This window comes from Rhododendron vialii, chromosome 10a, assembly GCF_030253575.1.
Source record: "Rhododendron vialii isolate Sample 1 chromosome 10a, ASM3025357v1".
NCBI classification, from domain to species: domain Eukaryota; kingdom Viridiplantae; phylum Streptophyta; class Magnoliopsida; order Ericales; family Ericaceae; genus Rhododendron; species Rhododendron vialii.
In genome coordinates this window covers 3,828,678-3,847,893 of record NC_080566.1, presented here as the reverse complement: position 1 = coordinate 3,847,893, position 19,216 = coordinate 3,828,678, and the positions used below count along the sequence as shown (strand labels likewise).

At 40.5% G+C, this 19,216-nt stretch overlaps 1 protein-coding gene across 1 annotated transcript; it reads right to left on the bottom strand.

The window, feature by feature from the left end:
- Positions 1 to 3,505: 3,505 nt before the first annotated feature.
- Positions 3,506 to 19,055, bottom strand: LOC131302756 (MDIS1-interacting receptor like kinase 2-like). The gene is made up of 6 exons (XM_058329560.1): positions 17,386 to 19,055; positions 14,553 to 14,678; positions 11,836 to 11,988; positions 10,266 to 10,464; positions 4,309 to 5,395; positions 3,506 to 4,235 (listed from the first exon to the last, which is right to left on the bottom strand). The coding sequence occupies exons 1-6, from the start codon at positions 18,984 to 18,986 to the stop codon at positions 3,832 to 3,834; spliced, it is 3,570 nt and encodes a 1,189-aa protein (XP_058185543.1). The 5' UTR covers positions 18,987 to 19,055; the 3' UTR covers positions 3,506 to 3,831.
- Positions 19,056 to 19,216: the final 161 nt, after the last annotated feature.

The window sequence follows — 19,216 nt, the reverse complement described above, 5'->3', positions numbered from 1 at the left end:
AGACATGTGCATCCCTATCCATTTTAAAAAGCAAAATAATATTACAATCAATCTAAGTTTCGCTAAAATAGCTTCAGTTTTTGCAATCTCTTAGGTTGGGCGAGCATTAGAATGTTCAAACCGATATTGGGTAGACGAACTTATATAAAAACTACTACAATTCTTATATAAATTTGAAATCAGCCCTCCTCTACACACTACAAGAAATTCAGGATCTCCCAACGGTTGAAAAAACCGTCGGTTTATAAAACGTTACTAGAAAGAGGACTATAGCAACGGTTTTCATTAACCGTTACTAAAAACTGGACTATAGCAACGGTTTCCAATAACCTTTACTATAAACTGGACTATAGCATCGGTTTTCATTAACCGTTAGTAGAAACCGGATTTTAAAAAAAAAGGATTAAAAAAATTCGGTTAGTATAGTATAAATATTAAAAGGTGTATGATTTTTCACAAGTAATGGGCTAGCACAGTTGGTTCGCGCACACGTGCACACACACGAGGTTGGAGGTTCGATTCTCAGGTGGAGCAAGAATATTTTGCCCGCCACGTCAGCGCCATGCGGGCAACATGTGGCTGCCATGTCAATGCCACGTGGAGGCTTACGTCATACAGTGGTTGGTTTTTAAAAAAATGAAAATTGCCTTTAGCAACGGTTATAAGCGTTGCTAATGAAACCGTTGGTAAAAAAAAATCTGTACCAACGCTCGTCAAAACCGTTGCTATACCTCTATAGCAACGGATATATTGCAACGGTATGGCCGACGGTTCTCCAACCATTGGTATAGCCTAAACGGGTCTCTACCAACGATTTTTGGATTTTTTGGCAACGCTTTCGACCGTTGCTATAGAACGATTTTCTTGTAGTGACATGATTCCCTGTAAAAATTAACAGGTAACACACATAAAGTAATTGGCTCTTTCCTCAGAAGTGATTGTCATGCATGGTAGGAACTTTCCTTCCTTCTAATGTACATCCAAAGAAAGGAAGGGAAAATTAAAAAAATATCTCTCCCATTGTTTGTTACGGCCTAGCATTTTCATTTATTAAATCAATTATATTGCCGTTATTATTTGGTATTATGATTGGATCCCAACTAATTATTTTGTGCATGCTATGTATGTTGTTGACACAATTGTAATATTTGGGGTATGAGATTGATTTTGGGTAAAGTAGTGATACCAGATGGTAATTTTATAAGTTGTGTTATGCGCTATCTAATTCTGATTAACTAATTAGCTACAAATTAGGGGTATTACATTAGTGGGTAGTTTTATAAAGTTAATCGTTAAGAGATATTTTATCGGAGTAGGGTTTTTATTTGGACAGATCGTCTGAGATAAGAAGTTTGAGAGAAAAAGAGAGAGAACCGCAATCAAGGTTTGGGGGTTTGGCGATCAATCGGGTAAGTGATCTCGTTCCTTTGTTCTTGTTTCCCCTTCCATTTTCCTTACTTTATGTGGGTTTGGAGTAGAAGTTTATTGTTGATTGGATGATTTTGGACAGTGGTGTTGCCGTGTTGGTGAGAGGATACTTGGCTTTTATTTTTGGGTTCCGCATGAGGTCGCAGGCAAGGATTATTCACTTTTCATGCTATTGGACCATGAGGGCTGGAGGTGATTTGGGTCTTATAGTGTGTGTGTTGTGCGTGGTGGTGGCGGTGTGCGCCATGGAGATTATCGGCCAAGTGTACATGGGGTTATGGTTTTTATATAATTAACAGTCGTTGAAGGAAACAAATGATCTTGGGTTTTGATCGTATGTTGTATGTACAAGTGGTGTACATATAGTTATGCTTGTGTGAATCAAGTCCTTGTGGTAAAGTTGGACAATGGAGAGCAGATGCTGGCTATGTAGGAGACCCATGGTTTGGAATTGAAAATCAAAGTTTGGGTGTTATGGTTTTGGTTCGGTGCTGACCGAATTAGAAACCTAAATTGGAGATTGGGTAGTTTATTCATATATTATTCCCTAGCTAGTTTTATGGTCAGCGTAATTTGCAGATTAGATGATCAGTTCGTATTGTTCTTTTGTTCAGGTTAACTTCATTTCACATTATTCGGTATATTACCTTTGGACCCAGGTAAGTAGTTAAGTATGTTAAGTATTTTTGAACTTCCCCGTGTCCCTTAAATTATTGTTTAGAAGATTTTATGATTGGAATTGGAAACCTGCACTGTTTATTTGGTTACTTAAATCGGCATGTGGTAAAACATTTGGTGAAATCCTTTATCGTCTTGATAATCTTTTTGGTGAGAACATTGTGGATATCGATGGAAACATATTTTGGAAAGTCCAGGGAAATTAATCCTCTGTATGCGGGTGACTCTGGCCATTAGAGAAGAAACCGGGTTAGGCCGGTGACTCTAGTGCTCAACGGCTTTCTTTTGCCGGATCATTCTTAGGGAAAAGTTCCACGGGCTGCTTACTCGTGGTGACTCTAAGTTTTGATATTGGATCCAATTTTGAGATATTTATTCACTGACACTTGGTACTATTGATTTTGGTTGCGGTTCCCCATTGTTGTTGGAGGTTGTATTGTGATCACCATTAAGACATTGGTTGAATTGTTCATTGGTTTGGTTTATATTTTGTTGTTCACCGCAGATGCCAAATTATGTTTAATGGTAAATTATTTTCATCCCCGTTTTCAACTTTATTTAATATACATACTTGCTACTCACTGAGCTCGTCAACTGACGGATTTATTCCAACTTCTTTTTCAGGCAAGTTGGGGAGTTAGGAAAGGACTCTGGCGGCATCTCAGGGATTTATTTTGGTTGACCTCCTTAGGGTGTCTCATTCTAATATTACTTTAAAAATCGCTTCCGCATTGAAAACAATTGTCAGATAACAAATTTTTATTTTTTTTTTATTGTTGAACCACTGGATATTGTTTGGTTCATGGGATGGTTGTATCCCATGTTTATGATTGAGACACTTTTGGCTTTGGATTTGATTAATAACAAAAAAGCGATCATTTGATTTTCGGTTAATTTGATTTATTCAGGCTGCGTGTCTCATGAGTTAGCCTCATGGTTCACGGCCGGTCACTTCTCATTTTTGGGGTGTGACATTGTTTGGTTTGGAGAGAAAGAGAAGAGAAAATAGAAAAATATAGAATTGTAAATAGAACAATTTTCCTCTCATTTTTCTCCAATTTTCATTTTTCTTCTTTTCTCTCAGGTTCCTTAACTTCCAAACAAAGACTTTTCAAGTTTTAAAGTCTTTCTCTTTCAATAATGGGTAGAGTAGTCTTATATGGGGGACTGACCATTTTCGGGGCCCACTTTGGGTCCCAGTGCAAATGATCTAAACCATTGATTATTTTTAAATATTTCTTTGAATAAGCCTGCAAAATTTAGGTCAATTAGATAACTATAAACGCTCGATCCAAGGTTCTATTTTTGTTTCAGAGTTTAGGATCTTGAATTCTGAATGATACATTCGACTTGTGTATCATGCACTTACACATACACAATGGATCTAAAATTTTCCTGGAATACTAAAAAATATTTAAAAAATAATCAACGGTTAATTTGGATCAATTGTGTGTGACCCCAAACTGGAACCCACAATCGATCGGTACCATGTCGGTCCTTGTAGAAGGACCCGTGTCACACGCCCTTAATTAAGAAAACACACTCTACGGTGATCAATCAACAATCATTTAAAAACGCACCTACAACAAAGCATGAACCATAAACCATAAGGTGTTTGGTTCACTGACACAAACCAAGAATGGTCTAGTCCGTATAGCTTCTCTTACAAGAAATTCACATAATCATAACAACTAAGGGCCAGCAAAGGATGTGATACGGTTTTGGTCAAACTTGGGCACTGATCACTTGCTCATTTGATTGGTGGACAAAGTCCATTTTCCGATTCCACAGATTCCGCAATGATATTGTACGAAGGGGTACAGCTAGAGCCTTCCGACAAGAAAGAAACTCTTGAGACAGGCGTAACATCGATGGTCGGGACTTGGGCTTAGGATCTAAACATGCAAATGCCATTGTAGCAACTAGAACGATGTCCGCCGCAACTATTGGATTAGTTGGAGGCGAAAGGCGTGAATCTAGGATATCAGTTATCATCACGTTTTCGCTAGGAGGTGACGTCAAGAACGATAGGAGCTCTCTAGGGTGCATCCCCATGATCGTTTCTAGTGCCACAACTCCAAAGCTATAAACATCGCACTTTTCCGTCACAACCATGGTATAGGCGAGTTCTGCACAAACACAAAGATCAATTTTAAAAATAACTGCATGAGTTTGCTTTAATAAACATATTTGTAGTCGTACCTGGTGCAATATATCCATAAGTGCCAGCAATTACAGTTTGGTTCGACGAATCGGGATTCAGCAATCTTGCAGTTCCAAAATCGGCAACAAAAGCCTCGAGTTGAGAATTCAACAGAATGTTGTTGCTGGATATGTCTCGATGAACAATTGGCGGAGTGCAATCATGATGCAAGTAGGATAAAGCATGTGCCATTCCTTCAACGATTTTTACCCTTTGGGTCCATCCAATTTCAGAACCTTCAGCATCGAATCTAAGAGCACAAAACAAGCTTCCTTTTTCCATGTACTCGTACACCAAGAACATGCATTTGTTGTGCAAACAAAATCCATAAAGCTTCACGATGTTTCTGTGTCGTACATTAGTCAACATTTGGATCTCATTCCTGAAACAATGGTCAAAAGCTGGGTGCTCTGCTTCCAGCCGATGAAGTTTCTTCAGGGCAACTACTTTGCCGCTTGGCAATTGAGCTCTGTAGACGCTGCCATATCCACCTGTTCCAATGCAATATTTGATGTCGAAGTCATTTGTTGCTTTGATAATGTCTTCATATGCAATACTTCCATCGTAATTCCATATGGAGAAGATATCCCCGTGCTTCGTTGATTTTGCTTCACCTTCGATTTTTGGGGTCTTACGGAAACAAAAGCGCACAACAAACACAAGTAAAGCAAGGCAGACTATGATTGGGAGAGAAATGACAAGACTTAGTATTGTTTTTCTATTCCCTTTATTTGTTTTACTCTTCCCTGTCACGGGGGAAGAACAATAGGAGGAAGCAAAGACGTTTCGGCAGACCTCATCTGAACACCCATTTGCAGATCTATTTTGGATTTGACGGTCGAGACGATTGTATGGCAAATTGAGAGTTGGTACAAATCTAAGACAATACGGGATTTTTCCAGAGAGATTATTCTGGGAGAGATCTAAGTACTCCAATATTGGCAAATCTGCAAGTTCATTGGGAATGGCTCCAACTAAGTCATTTCCACCCAACTCCAAATACTTCAAACGTCGGAGTCCTCCGAGTTGTCTTGGTATAAGCCCACTAAGGAAATTTTTTGAGAGGTTTAGAAACGTTAGGTTCCACAAAGTGTTAGTTTAATTGGCATTTTCCGGATTATGTCAAAACCATTGGAGTCTGTATTGTTCTTTTTTCATTTGGGTTTAGGAGGTGGTTCTTTTATTTTATTTTGTCTAGATACTCCACCCGGTGAATGAAGAAATATTGAGAAGCTCTTGCCTTGAAGGATATGCTCAGATTGTGTTCGAAAGAGGTATATGCATTCATATGCATTTAGTGTAATATTTTCCATGCATCACTTCTAAGTTCTATGCGTAAACTTCAATACTGCAACCTCGCTTTTTAATTCCATGGCATTGGCTCTCTTTGTTTGTTTTATGGGAAGAAGTAGAGAAATTTCTCCAAGGCATAAGAAAAAGCTTTGCTGGCCTTGCTTGAAGGAAGAAAATTTTTCTAAGGCAAAAAGTGGACAGAACCATGTGCTAGCGGAGCGCTCTTGTAGCGCGGTAGCACTCGTTAGCGCCCTAAGAGTGCTAGAGCTCTCCGGTGGCGCTATTCAAAGTGTTCTTGATTTTTGATTTAATTTTAAATACCAGATTTTGAAGGGCGCTCGCGGAGCGCCTTGGCAGCGCGCTAGCGCTAGCTCGCGTGCTAAGAGCGCCGCTGGAGCGCGCTAGCACCCGCCGTGTCCATCCCTTATTGGCTAGCTCTAGGTTTTGTTCCAACCATATATATATGCCGAATTTCTCTTCTGGTAGGGATCAACCCACTCTTCCATCAGCCACTTTAGAGAGAGAAAAACTCTTTCACTCATATCCTTGTGTGCTTATGCATTTGAGATGATCTAAATAGAGCATTTGATCATCCTTTGTCATCCTAGAGAAATACTCTAATATTCAATGTATCCTCTCTAGGTTGATTTGTTTTCCACAAAAACTTCATCTATTTTAAAATCCATACATTGTTGCCGATGATACTACTTGGCCGGATGATTCCGGAGCCGTGTTGAGCGGAAATCGAGGTGGTGGACTCGTGGTGGCTATGGGATCAAGAAGGAGTTCGGGGAGCTACATCAAAGTGGTGGAGTTAGGATAAGCTTTTGGGGTAAAATTGTTATTCCTCTCTCAACACTTTGTAAACCTTTTGATCTATAGCAATTTTGGTAGTTAGGCCGTGGTTTTATGCTTAGGGTATGATTGACCCTAAGTAGTTTCCACGTATATCTCGGTGCTTGTGTTCTTTAGATTAATTGCTCTTAACTTATATTATTAATTTGGATAGCCTTGGCATGGAGTTTGGATAGTAGCCTAAATTGTTTGTTGCTTTAAATTTAAATTAGTAGTCCTATTCACCCCCCCTCTAGGACTTTGTAGCGTATTAGATTATTTCAATTGGTATCAGAGCAGGTTGCTCTTTGTTGGTGTAATTGCCTGAGTTTGATTCTGTGTTTGCGCTATGGAACGTGATAATCACATGGAGGGTGCTTCTAATTCTCGACCTCCTTATTTTGACGGTAGTGACTACCCTCTTTGGAAAACGAAAATGAAAAATCATTTAATATCCCTTGGCATTAAGGTTTGGAGATCTGTTTTGTATGGCTACGAAGAACCTACTATCGAAGATGCTATCACTAAGGAGATTAGAGTGAAAAAGGAGGCCGAGTGGGATTCCGGTGACATTACAAATTGTGAGACTAATGCCCGCGCTTTAGGAGCCATCTTTGGTGCTATGTCTAGAAATGAAGTCACACGTATATCCTCTTGTGTTACGGCTAAAGAGGCTTGGGACATTCTTCGTACATCTCATGAGGGAATAGAGACGGTTAGGGTGTCTAAGCTTCAAATGTGCACAACACGATTCGAACAACTTAAAATGCATGATGAGGAAAACTTTGATGGCTTTATCTCTAGGTTAACCGATATTGTCAACACTTTTCATAGTTTAGGTGAGCCACTCTCCGACCTTAAAGTGTGTCGCAAAATCCTTAGGTCTCTTCCCGAGAGGTTTAGAGTTAAGGTCACCGCTATCGAAGAACGTACGGATGTTGATAAGTTGACTTTTGCCGAGCTTGTAGGAAAACTCCAAATCTTTGAGATCAACCACCTCTCCGATTTCAAACCCTCAAAGACTACATCCAAATCTAATAACGGTATAGCCTTTAAGTCAGCTCGTGAGGAAACCTTTGAAACTTGTGAGGATGACGATGATATAAGTGACGAAGAGATTGCCATGTTTGCTAAGAAATTTCGGAAATTCTTTAGGAAAGGAAACAATCTTGGTAAGCCTTCTAAGCCATCTTCTAGCTTTAAGAAAAATGTCTTTGGAAATAATGATAAACAATTGTTGGTTGAAAAATCTAGAAAGCCACAAGGAATTCAATGTCACGAGTGTCATGGGTTCGGACACATTCAATCCGAGTGTGCTAATACACTTAAGAAGAAAATGAAGAAAGGTCTTAAAGTCACTTGGGATGATGATAGTGATGAGGATGATAGTGAGAGTGGTGGTCCAGAAAATGGTGAAGGAAACTCTCATGTATCCGTACTTGTTGCCTCTCTTGAATCCACAGAGTCATCTAAACTTCCTATATTGTCTAATACTTCTAGTGTTAAGACTTCAACTACTAGTGAGGATGAAAAAGAAGGTGATGAGGATATAGGTTCAATTCATGAAGCGTATGATGAGATGTATCGTGAGTGTCTTGCCCTTAAAAAGAAGAAGAAAGAGTTAGAAAGTGAGCTTAAGAGGATAGAGAAAGAAAGGGTGTCACTTAGGATTGAGTTAGATGATCTTAAGAAACACAATGCAAATCTAGTCGAAAAATTTGATACCACGGAAAAGGAAAGAGTAAAAGGTTTGAGAGAGGTTGAGAAGGCGAGATCTAGGATTTGTGAGTTAGAGAGAGACCTAAGTGAGGCTAGTGATGCTATTAAAAGAAATGATTGTGGAGCCACTAGGATTGCTGAGATGACTCGCACGTTTAGAGATAAGAGTGGTCTAGGTTTCATAGATCCACCTTCCCTAAAAACGGAGCCTAGCGACCCTAATAAGAAAATCATGTTTGTAAGTGCTAAAACCATAGTGAATCCTTCCTCCTCTAGTGAGAATGAGATACTTGTGAGTGCTAAGCCCGTAGCAAATTTACCTTCATCTAGCATCTCAAAACCTATAGTGAATGAGTTTCTCGAGAAGAGAGTCCTCACTTGTCATCATTGCGGAAATGAGGGTCACATTCGACCTACGTGCTATCGTTTGAAGAGAGAGCTTCGTAAGAAAGGTCAAACTCAAAGACCTCAAAAGCGATTCGTTCCTCAAGGCGTTGTCCTTGGTCAACCCATTTTGGAGAGACCTTGTAACACTTCTCCCAAGCCTTTTAAAACTCAAGACAATGACTTCTTTGCTCAATTGAATAATCTTGCAACTCAAACTTCTCATATTGTGAAAGAAATTAACAAATTGAGTGTATTTGCTAAGATTTTTGATGTGAATGCTCTTGCTCGTGATAGAAACTTAAATGGTGATTCGCATACTCATGCTCATTCTAACAAAACTTGGAAAAAGGTTGAAAATGTTTGTCATGTTGCACACATTGCATATAGAGCTCATAATGCTTGCATTTGGTATCTTGATAGTGGTTGTTCTAGGCACATGACCGGGGATAGGGGTATGTTTGCCATGCTTGAAAACTATGATGGTGGTCTTGTGACGTTTGGTGATGGTAAAAAGGGAAAAGTGGTAGGTAAAGGCACCATTTCAACCCCCAGTCTCCCTACTTTGCATGATGTTCTATTCGTTGATGGTTTGAAAGCTAATCTCTTGAGCATAGGACAATTTTGTGATAATGAGCATAATGTGCAATTTTCAAAAGATACGTGTTCCGTTTTTAATTCTAAGGGAGAATGTGTTGTTAAAGGAATTAGGTCTTCAGATAATTGCTATTGTGTTGAACCTCATCATTCTAACGTGTGTCATCGTGTTCTACTTGATGAAGTTGAATTGTGGCATCAACGCTTAGGTCATGTTAATTTTCTAGAATTGTACAAAATTACCAAGCATGAGGTTGTGAGAGGAGTGCCCAAGCTTGCCAATGGGAAGGGTCTTGTGTGTGGTGGTTGTATGAAAGGAAAACAAATTAAGTCTCAACATAAGAAAATGAACATAATTGGTACCACTAGGCCTCTTGAGTTGGTTCATATAGATCTCATGGGTCCTTCTAGAACTGAGAGCTTGGGAGGTAAAAAATACATTCTTGTTATGGTCGATGATTACTCTCGCTATTCTTGGGTTGGATATCTTAGGGAAAAATCCGATGCTTGTGCTTCCTTTAAAATTTTGTGTAAACGCCTTCAAAACGAGAAAGGGTATTCATTAGTTCGTGTGAGGAGCGATCACGGTAAAGAATTTGAAAATCTTGGGTTTGACACGTATTGTGATGATAATGGTATCAAACATGAGTTTTCCGCTCCTCGTACCCCCCAACAAAATGGGGTTGTTGAGAGAAAAAATCGAACACTTCAAGAAATGGCACGCGTTATGTTGCATGCCAAGCGTGTTCCTCGTAATCTTTGGGCCGAAGCTATTAATACCGCATGCTACACTATTAATCGTGTTTATGTGAGGCCGGGAACTTCCCAAACCCCTTATGAAATTTGGAAAGGGCGAAAACCTTCAGTTAAATACTTTAGGGTTTTCGGTAGTAAGTGCTACATTTTAAGAGAAGAGGATTCCTTGGGTAAGTTTGATTCTAGGAGCGATGAGGGAATTTTTCTTGGGTATTCCATTAATAGTCGTGCTTATAGGGTTTATAACCTTAAAACCTCTACTCTTGTGGAGTCGGCAAATGTTATTGTGGATGATACCGCTTTAGGAGATTCAACCCCTAGAAGTGACAATGATTTAGATCCTATTTGGGATATATTTGAGGGGGAGGTTGACCCGAACGACGTTGTAGAAGGAGACTCTCATGAGGAGAGTGATGATGATCCTACGGAAGTTGTAGGAAATAGAGATGATGGAGTAGAAGATGATAGTGAGCCGAAGGGTAGTGAAACTATAGACGATGATGAACTTGGTCAACATGATCTTGTCCCTTTGTCTACCAAAGAACCTTCCGCTAGAGTCAAACTTCATCACCCTATAACCCAAGTCATAGGCGATCCAAGTGATAAGATGAAAACTAGGAGGGAAATTAGGAATGAAGTCACCTTTGTGTGCTACACATCCTCCTTAGAGCCCAAGAAAGTGGAAGAAGCCTTAGTTGATGAGAGTTGGGTAGAGGCCATGCAAGAAGAACTCCAACAATTTATTAGGAATGATGTGTGGTACTTAGTCCCTAGACCATCCCATACAAATGTCATAGGCACTAAGTGGATCTTTAAGAATAAAAAAGATGAGAGTGGCATTGTGGTAAGGAATAAGGCTAGGTTGGTAGCTCAAGGGTACACACAAATGGAGGGAATAGACTTTGAAGAAACCTTTGCTCCGGTAGCTAGGTTGGAATCAATTAGGTTGTTATTTGCTATCGCTAGTCATCTAGGTTTTAAACTTTTTCAAATGGATGTAAAGAGTGCTTTTTTAAATGGCGACCTTAAGGAAGAAGTTTATGTTGAACAACCTAAGGGTTTTGTTGACCCATCGAATCCTTCTCATGTGTATCGTCTTCGAAAGGCTCTCTATGGCCTTAAACAAGCTCCTCGTGCTTGGTATGAGCGTTTAACCGACCATCTTTTGAATACGGGTTTTGTTCGAGGGGGAGTGGACCGAACTTTGTTTATACAAAAGATTGATAGTGACATTGTCATTGCTCAAATTTACGTCGATGATATAGTGTTCGGATCCACTAGCGTTAAGCATGCTCATCAGTTTGGTGCACAAATGTCTCACGAGTTTCAAATGAGTCTTATGGGAGAATTGACTTATTTCCTTGGTTTTCAAGTCAAACAATTAATTGATGGAATTTTTATAAGTCAGTCTACATATGCTAAAGACTTGGTTAAGAAATTTGGATTAGAAGATGGTAAATGCACACGAACACCCATGAGTACAAGTGTAAAAATTGCCAAAGACTTTAAAGGAGTAAGTGTGAATCCTACGCTCTATAGAAGCATGATAGGAAGTTTGTTGTATCTCACCGCTAGTCGTCCGGATATTGCTTTTAGTGTTGGTGTGTGCGCTAGATATCAATCCGAACCAAAGGAATCACATTTAACCGCCGTCAAACGCATTATTCGTTATGTGAAAGGGACTTTGTCCTTAGGTTTGTGGTTTCCTAGAGGTACCAATATTGATTTAGCAGCTTTTTCGGATGCCGATTGGGCCGGGAGTGCCGATGATCGCAAAAGCACCTCGGGTGGGTGTTTCTATTTAGGAAATTGTCTAGTGGCTTGGCATAGTAAAAAACAAAATTGTGTGTCTTTATCCACGGCCGAGGCCGAATACATAGCGGCCGGTAGTTGTTGCACACAACTCTTATGGATGAAACAAATGTTGCAAGATTATGGTTTACCTCAAGGCACCATGACGGTCTTTTGTGATAACACTAGCGCGATCAATATCTCCAAAAATCCGGTTCAACACTCTCGGACTAAGCATATCGATATTCGTCATCATTTCATCCGTGACCTTGTGGAGGATAAGGTCATATCTCTTGAATTTATCCCTACACTTGATCAAAAGGCCGATATTTTCACAAAACCTTTAGACTCCACTAGATTTGAGTTTCTTAGGAAGTCTATTGGTTTGATTTCTATTGATTGAGGTTGGGTAGCTTGCCTGTCACTCTTGTGTCTCTTGTCTCGATCATTTCTAGAGTGTGCGTGTGTCTCTTTCATTTTCATTTTTGTTTTTGTACTTATTTTTCTTTCCTTTTGGTTGTTGCATTAGCTAGCAAGTTGCATTGTTACTCACTTCTTTTGTTTAATGTGCTTGCTTGTCTGTAAGATTGCATGCTTGTATTGACTATTCTCCATGAATCATGCTCAAGGGTGAGTTTGGCTTTTCATGCGTTTTGAGCTTTAAGCTTTGACGACACTTCGTGAGTCCCTCGAAGTATGCATACTTGCCCATATTGAGAAGCGTATCATCGTGTCATTTGAATCTCATGCTCTCTACTATTTGTACACACTCTCTTGGGACTTGGTCCTTTTTTTTTTGTGTCTAAGGGTTCTCAGCTTGATTCTGGGTTGAATTCTACTTGTATTGATCTTAGATTGACCAAATGGTTGAGATTTACCTTAAGATGCTTTCCCCCATTGATTCTACTCGAGTGACCGCCTAGGGATTAGTGTGAAAGCTTCCTTTGGTGCACAAAAAAGAGTGAGATCCTCCTTTCTTTTTCGTCTTTTCATTTTCTGTTTTATAAAAAAAAAAAAAAAAAGAAAAAAAAAAAATCCAAACAAAATAGAAATCGCAAAAAAAAAGAAAAGAAAAAAAAAAAAATGTCGTTATAGTCTTGGGGTTGTTGCTCTAGTGCACCTCCGCTTCTTATGCCTTTTTAGTTCTAGTCTTGGGGTTGTTGCTCTAGTGCACCCCCGCTTCTTGTGTGATCTTGCACCATGGGCGAATGGCTACCTAATCATTGCACCATCCTAGGTGTGTGTGTCTCTTGGGTCCTTAAGAATGAGAAATGGGGTTTGTGCGTGAAGTCTTTAGGTCCAACTGACTTATGGTTTGACTTCTTTTATTCAATCTCGTATGAATTCTCCCCGGAAATTAAATTGGGAACTTCTTGCCTTCTTAAAGGGCTTTGCACCATCTCCATAGAGTTCACTTGATCACTATTAATAGCATGGAGCATGAAATTCTATTGACAAACATGATTCATTTCATTATATGTATCCATGTTCTGCATAGCTCGATGTTATGTATGGTGTCATTGATTCTTAAAGCCTAATCCCTCAGAATTCCACTTTTTATCACTTGGGCATGATGCCTGGAGAATATAATTTTAGTGCATGCTTGAATTTTTGTGTGCTTGCATGCTTGAATGTCCACTGTCAGAGGTGCATTGAGTAAGGGGGAGTCTCATTTTTTTTACTGCTCTTTGTTGGACTAGGTGACACTGTTATTGCACTAGGTGGGACTTCCCAATTTTTTTCTAAGTATAGAAACGAACAGAATGCTCCGCTTGCGGGGTGCATCTTCCCTGCCCCAGCGCTGGTCACGTGGCTTAGGTGTGCGTCACTTTATTTTCTGTTATTTCTTTAATAAAAAAAAATGGGGGGCAACAATATATGGTCCCCAGCTGGCTATTAGCTTTTGATATCCGGATTTGTCATCTAGCACTTGTGATAATCTAAGCCGTTAGATTCACTTTATTTTTGTGGTGCACCAATCCGCTTCCGTGCTGCCCTCACGTGATTATAGCCCATAATTCGAGCTCGTGTACGGTTGTACCTCTGCCTTATCCTTTCCGATCAGATTTCAGCACGATCGTTGCGTGTTTTTGGAGCTCTGGCGCAGCTACTCGCGTGCTATCAGCGTTCCCATGGCGCTCCAGCGCCTGACCTCAGCCTCTCATCTCTACCGTTCAATCATTTCGCGAGCTTGTGGCGTCTTAGCAGAGCTCGAGCGCCGCACAGGTATAAACACCTCGTCAGCTGATTTCTGGTTCCCATTCGCTCATCACTCCCTCTCTCTAGGGTTTCATGACTCCCATGGAGGTTTGGGCGACTGTTCTCCACTAAGGGTCCTCATCTAGGACTCTCCTTCGGCTGAGGTGATTATTCATCTCTCTGGTACGATTCTCATCTGTATTAACTCTAAGCATTCGGCTCTCACTCTCTTCTGTCACACACACCATGGCTGGTGGATCTGCTTCTACCACTTCCAACGCTAGGGGTTGGAGGCGTCCCTCGGAATCTAGCGTTGGCTATCGTTACTTTGTCTCTGACAAGGCTCGTAAAAGGTTTAATGAGATTTTTCTGAAAAAAGGAGGCAACATGATCGAGAGAAATATTGACATTAACGATTTTGCCTCGAGTGGTATCAAACAACAGTTTTCTCTCCGTGGTTGGTTGGGTCTTTGCTCCAAAAATGAAAAGTCACATCCTATGATGGTTAGGGAATTTTTTGCTAATGTCTCTGAGGTGGATATTGTGAATGGGTTTTTCTTTACCTATGTTCGTGGACTTCAACTTCGTTTTTCTGTTGATACTGTTCGAACTATTCTCACGTTGCCTGTGGTCGACGATCCACAATGGCCGTTTGCCCCCGAACTTTCACCTGATAGGGAAGAGGTTTTCAGGGAACTCACTGATTATGTGGCTACCCATCTCGCTGATCTCTCTCAAGGCCTTATGGCCCCTCAGTTTCGGATGCTTCACAAGATTGTATGTAATTCTATTGAGCCTGTTGACCACATTCACTCGGTCCCAATCTCTCGTGCTCACTTCCTGTATGCTGTTGGTCTTGGGTATTCCGTGGATTTAGGAAAGAAGATATGGACTCACATTTTTCAATACGCCAAGCGCCCCCCGGGTACAGCTGGCCTTCCTTTTGCTTCTCTCTTGACCCGGTTCATGCTTGATGAACACGTCCCTACTTTTCCCGACGAACCAACTATTATCCCTATGCGTGCCATTGACTCTGCAACTGAGCGTCTTAGCACAGCTCAAAATGCTACTCTTTTGAAAGCTAAGCGTCCATCCTTTCTCTATCCACCAAAATATCCTTCTTTAGTCCCCTTCTTTCCTCCTGTCCATGCTCCTCAAGATTACAACCCCCCTTGGAATGACAATTCTTCGACTTCTCAAGCTGCTCCTCCCGCTTCTGCCTCGGCATCTGATGTGCCTCCTCCGCCTTCTGTGGATCCCGTGGCTGGTGGTTTCTCTTTCTCCTTGGAGGTGATGGACCTTATTCGTCAACAATTTGGGTTTTGGAATTCTAGGATGGATGGCCTTGAGGAGCGCTTTGAGGCATATGAGGCTAAGTTCCAAAGCATTTCAGCTTATCATTCTCAATTCTCTGAAAGCTTCTCTTTGCTTCAGCATGCTCTTTCTTCGATGGCCTCTAAGATTGCTAAAATGGAGGCTCGCATTGACATGGATTATACCTCTCCGGTGGAAGACGATGAGGAGAAGGATGATCCGTTGGATGAGGATTGAGTGCTACCTTGGCTCTTCTTCAAATTTTGGGTCTTGGCTTTCCCCATGACAAAAAGGGGGAGAGCGGTTTGCTTGTAAGGAGAGCTTATGTGGTAGTGTGTCTTTGCGGTTATGGTAGTAGTTAAGGTTATTATGTTGCGTATGTACGCTTTTTATTAGCTTGTGATATTATGGTATGTAGGCCTGCGGTCAAGGCTAGTTTGCTTGGTACTTTGCTACATTGCTACTCTACTTATGTAAGCCCGTGGCTAGGGCAGTTATGGTTTTTCCTTGCACCCACGGCTAGGGATGCATTATCTATATAGTTTATTACTATATGCTCTTCCTTATGCTTGTGGTTGCACTCATGTGATAGTTTATCTTCTTGTTTAAAATTCCGTTGCGCTATCATGTTTCTGATTTTTGCACTATCATGTTTTTGGTTTATATTATATCAATGTGTGCTTGGTTTTGGTTGAGTTGCCGTTTTGCTTTGGATAACCTATTTGGGTGCAGGTGTTTGACTCCTTCATGGAATCTTCATTGGCTAACTAGTTTGAGTTTTTTAGAAGTTTCTCAGGCTGAGTTATATTTGTTTCCATATTCTTTGTTGATTGAATGGTTTTGTCCTGGAAAAGCCAAAGGGGGAGATTGTTAGTTTAATTGGCATTTTCCGGATTATGTCAAAACCATTGGAGTCTGTATTGTTCTTTTTTCATTTGGGTTTAGGAGGTGGTTCTTTTATTTTATTTTGTCTAGATACTCCACCCGGTGAATGAAGAAATATTGAGAAGCTCTTGCCTTGAAGGATATGCTCAGATTGTGTTCGAAAGAGGTATATGCATTCATATGCATTTAGTGTAATATTTTCCATGCATCACTTCTAAGTTCTATGCGTAAACTTCAATACTGCAACCTCGCTTTTTAATTCCATGGCATTGGCTCTCTTTGTTTGTTTTATGGGAAGAAGTAGAGAAATTTCTCCAAGGCATAAGAAAAAGCTTTGCTGGCCTTGCTTGAAGGAAGAAAATTTTTCTAAGGCAAAAAGTGGACAGAACCATGTGCTAGCGGAGCGCTCTTGTAGCGCGGTAGCACTCGTTAGCGCCCTAAGAGTGCTAGAGCTCTCCGGTGGCGCTATTCAAAGTGTTCTTGATTTTTGATTTAATTTTAAATACCAGATTTTGAAGGGCGCTCGCGGAGCGCCTTGGCAGCGCGCTAGCGCTAGCTCGCGTGCTAAGAGCGCCGCTGGAGCGCGCTAGCACCCGCCGTGTCCATCCCTTATTGGCTAGCTCTAGGTTTTGTTCCAACCATATATATATGCCGAATTTCTCTTCTGGTAGGGATCAACCCACTCTTCCATCAGCCACTTTAGAGAGAGAAAAACTCTTTCACTCATATCCTTGTGTGCTTATGCATTTGAGATGATCTAAATAGAGCATTTGATCATCCTTTGTCATCCTAGAGAAATACTCTAATATTCAATGTATCCTCTCTAGGTTGATTTGTTTTCCACAAAAACTTCATCTATTTTAAAATCCATACATTGTTGCCGATGATACTACTTGGCCGGATGATTCCGGAGCCGTGTTGAGCGGAAATCGAGGTGGTGGACTCGTGGTGGCTATGGGATCAAGAAGGAGTTCGGGGAGCTACATCAAAGTGGTGGAGTTAGGATAAGCTTTTGGGGTAAAATTGTTATTCCTCTCTCAACACTTTGTAAACCTTTTGATCTATAGCAATTTTGGTAGTTAGGCCGTGGTTTTATGCTTAGGGTATGATTGACCCTAAGTAGTTTCCACGTATATCTCGGTGCTTGTGTTCTTTAGATTAATTGCTCTTAACTTATATTATTAATTTGGATAGCCTTGGCATGGAGTTTGGATAGTAGCCTAAATTGTTTGTTGCTTTAAATTTAAATTAGTAGTCCTATTCACCCCCCCTCTAGGACTTTGTAGCGTATTAGATTATTTCACAAAGTTTCAATACTATACGGGATTTCACCTGAGAGAAGGTTATTCCTGAAATTCAAATTAAACAAACTAGACAAATTCCCTATTTCTCGAGGAATTGGGCCATGAAGGTTGTTACGGCCTACATCCAACACAACCAAATTCTCTAACTTGCCTATTTCTTTAGGGATGACACCGTTGAGTTGATTTGAATAGAGATACAAATTGGTCAAACTAAATAACTGGCAAATGGATAAAGGGATTGAACCACTAAGGATGTTGGAACTCATATCCATCAGCTCTAAATTCCGTAGTTTGCCTATTTCTGGAGGGATTGAGCCGCAGAGTTGATTTGAACGGAGAGACAAAGAGGTCAAAATGACTAAATGGCCAATAGATGAAGGGATTGAACCATTAAGGATGTTGGAACTCATATCCATCTCCATCAAACTCTTTAAATTCCCTATTGCTGGAGGGATGCCACCGTTGAGTTGATTTGACCGAAGAGACAAATAGGTAAGAGCACTTAAATTTCCAATAGATGGAGGGATGGGACCATGAAAGTTGTTGAAAGACAAATTCAACACAACCAGATTCTTTAGCTTACCTATTTCACGAGGGATAGGACCCTTGAGTTGATTTGAATAGAGATGCAACATGGCCAGACTAGACAAATTATAAATATCTTGAGGAATTGGACCATTGAGTTGATTTGAATGGAGATTCAAATAGGTCAAATTAGACAAATCGCTAATAGATGAAGGGATTGGACCTCGAAGGTTGTTGAAACTCAAATCCATCAAGACCAAATTCTTTGGGTTCCCTATTTCTGGAGGGATGGAGCCGCTGAGTTCATTTGACTTAAGAAACAAATAAGCCAGACTACTCAAATTTCCAATAGATGAAGGAATTGGACGATTGAATTGATTTGAATCAAGATACAAAACGGTGAGATTGGATAAATGGAAAATAGATGAGGGGATTGAACCATTAAGGATGTTGAAACCCATATCCATCGACCGCAAATTCTTTAGGTTACCTATTTCTGGAGGGATGCAGCCACTGAGTTTATTTGAATAAAGAGACAAATAGGCCAGAGCACTCAAATTTCCAATAGACGAAGGGAGTGGACCTGTGATATTAGTCTCAGATAAGTCGAGGTGGACTAGTTGGGTGAGGTTTCCCACGATAGGAGGCAGAACACCTTGAAGACCATAGTTGTGAGAAAGGTCAAGGTGGGTCAGCTTGGAGAGAGTACCAATTTGAACCGGAAGTCCCCCAGTTAAGCCACGGTAGCTGAGATCAAGATATTCAAGATTCGGCAAGGAAGACCAATTCATGTTTGCAAACTCTCGATTGGGATAGCGGAGGAAACGAGCATCTATCCGAATGACTCTTCCTGCCCTATTGCAAGCGATGCCTTCCAAGTTGCAATGATATGTTTTAGAAAAGTTTCCCCACCAACCACTATTGAGTAGAGCTTTTGCCTCTGCCGAAGATGAAAATGATGATGATGATGATAATTTTGCGGATGATGGAACTAAAAATATGCTAATACTAGCTGCCATGCTTAAAGCTAGCAGCATAACAGAATAAACAACAGTGAATGTGGTATTGTTACTCATGGTTTAAGGTATATGTGGTTTTTTTTTTTGCAGCAAAAATATTGAGCATTGGATGCAGGGAACAATGCTCAAGAGGCTTTTTTAAAATATTTTTGGGTTGACTTGTTGACCCGGCTCTCGGAGTCTTGGATGCAGAGTTTCCACATATTCTTCACTTCCAAAATGTTGTAGTCATTGACTTGAGAGAGAGAGAGAGAGATGACTTGCTATCAGTGATTCTGTTAATTGTG